Source organism: Medicago truncatula, chromosome 1 (genome assembly GCF_003473485.1).
Source record: "Medicago truncatula cultivar Jemalong A17 chromosome 1, MtrunA17r5.0-ANR, whole genome shotgun sequence".
Classification (NCBI taxonomy): domain Eukaryota; kingdom Viridiplantae; phylum Streptophyta; class Magnoliopsida; order Fabales; family Fabaceae; genus Medicago; species Medicago truncatula.
Window position 1 is genome coordinate 17,716,682 of NC_053042.1, and position 1,837 is coordinate 17,718,518.

The 1,837-nt window shown below is 35.7% G+C and overlaps 1 protein-coding gene across 1 annotated transcript; it reads right to left on the reverse strand.

Annotated features, from left to right (window-relative positions):
• Positions 1-436: 436 nt before the first annotated feature.
• Positions 437-1,476, reverse strand: LOC11421984 (late embryogenesis abundant protein 7). The gene is made up of 4 exons (XM_039833529.1): positions 1,421-1,476; positions 1,234-1,326; positions 1,060-1,101; positions 437-780 (listed from the first exon to the last, which is right to left on the reverse strand). Exons 1-4 carry the CDS (start codon positions 1,472-1,474, stop codon positions 649-651), a joined length of 321 nt encoding a protein of 106 aa, XP_039689463.1. The 5' UTR covers positions 1,475-1,476; the 3' UTR covers positions 437-648.
• Positions 1,477-1,837: the final 361 nt, after the last annotated feature.

Genomic DNA, 1,837 nt, shown 5'->3' on the forward strand with positions numbered 1-1,837 from the left:
CCTAGACTAGGTCAATTTGGACCGAACTGGGTCAACAAATTCTTTTGTGTTCTCTCTTCTTTTCTCTCTCGCTATTTTCTACTTTTGGCTTGTGTTTATAACTATTCCATACACTTTGTTTTGGTTGTTTGATTATTCCTTACTCCACACATCAAATTTGTTATTGGTGCGATTTTTCATCGAATTCACAACACTAGTACTTAGTGAAGTCTTCATATGAATTACCAATGTTCCATTGAAGGCAATATTAGAGTGTCACACAACTCAATTTCTCAAGGTGTCACTTTTTAGTTGGAGATTGTAAATGAAGCTTATAAAAATGATAAAAACAATGATTAATTGTGATATATAAGATTTAATTTGATTAGATGCTTGTTGAAAAATTTATCAATAGGCCAGACAACTGTGTATTAAGCTTTAAAGCAAGATAGAAAAATAGAGAGAATATAAGTTTTATTATAAATGATATGGCTTTCTTTATTAGCAAAAAGCACAATAATCATGACATAAGTAGTAGTATGCTAATCCCTAACAACTAGGAAAAAGCTATACTATCTAAAAAGAAAAATAAATGAATACATTATTATCCTTCCATTTGAATGGAGGTATAGCAGGACAACATTCACAAATGAATCAAGATGTCCAAGTTTACTTGTTGGCGGTGGTGGTGTTGGCGGCGTTGGTGTTGGCGGCGTTGGCGTTGCTGCTATTGTCCATGCCAAGGGTGTGCTTCACACTCTCAACAGCACCTTGAGCCATGTTTTTCACCTGCTCTCCAGTCTGCAATAAGAAGATAAACTTTTAACAATATGACACATCAATAAAAGAAAAGTCCTTTAATATAGAGTCTAGACCTTTATGTATGAATATGATATAAGTTGAATTGACTAAAAAGTTAGAGAGAAAATAAAACACTAATTAGTGTCAAAATCAAGGGCTAATTTCATATTATATGACTCATCGGGATTTAACGCAAGTGATTAATGTACTGTGTGTGAGTGTTGTAAATTCCGTGATCAATATTTTTGTATCTTCTTATTATATATATTAGCTAGCAACCTGTTGGAGAAAACCAGCAGCTTCCTCCTTGTTTCTCTCAGACTCTTGGCCTGTTGTGTTAGCAGCAGCATTAGCCCTGTCGGCGGCTGCAGAGGCTGAATCCCTTGCAGTCTGCCCGGTTGTGTTAGAAGCTGAATGAGCCCCGTCTGAGGCTGCTGAGGCCGAATCCTTTGCAGTCTGCCCAGCTGTGTTAGCTGCTGAATGTGCCCTGTCCGAGGCTGCAGAGGCTGAATCCTTTGTGGATTGAATCCATTCCTCAGCCTTAGCCTAGCCATAATAAAAAAAAAAATATATTACAAATTAACATGATATAAATGTGTAGTATAAATTCACAGAAATGTGAACAATTTTGTGCTTTTACCTGAGTCTGGCCGTGGGATTGGCCTTGGTTGAAGTTTTGCTGAGCACTTGACATGATGATGATGTTGATGATTAGAGGGAATTGAAAAGATTATAGAATTATAAGGAAGAAATAGATATTACAAGTTTGTGTTATGCTTATTGAACTTATTCACAATGTATATATATAGTGTTTTGGTTTGCATTAAAATGTGAAACGTAATGCATAAAGATAGGATCCATAGAGGTCAGTTAGTGATAGGCGTATGTTTCTGCATTTGAAATGGGCATTTGGACGAGAGAATGCATGTAAGCCTCTAACAAGAGAGAATCACGTACCTCCAAGCAATCATCATAGCTAATTAAATCCCTTTTTTATGAATAAGATTTTGTTGAAAAATTATCTACCTCAACAAGTGATATTTTTTTTAGTGGCTAA

Excerpts from the sequence above, each read along its gene's own strand:
- LOC11421984 (XM_039833529.1), bottom strand. The coding sequence starts at position 1,474 with ATGTCAAGTGCTCAGCAAAACTTCAACCAAGGCCAATCCCACGGCCAG. Across the intron at positions 1,327-1,420 it reads AATCCCACGGCCAGACTCAG|GCTAAGGCTGAGGAATGGAT; the intron begins GTAAAAGCACAA and ends TATTATGGCTAG. Across the intron at positions 781-1,059 it reads CTGCTGGTTTTCTCCAACAG|ACTGGAGAGCAGGTGAAAAA; the intron begins GTTGCTAGCTAA and ends TTCTTATTGCAG.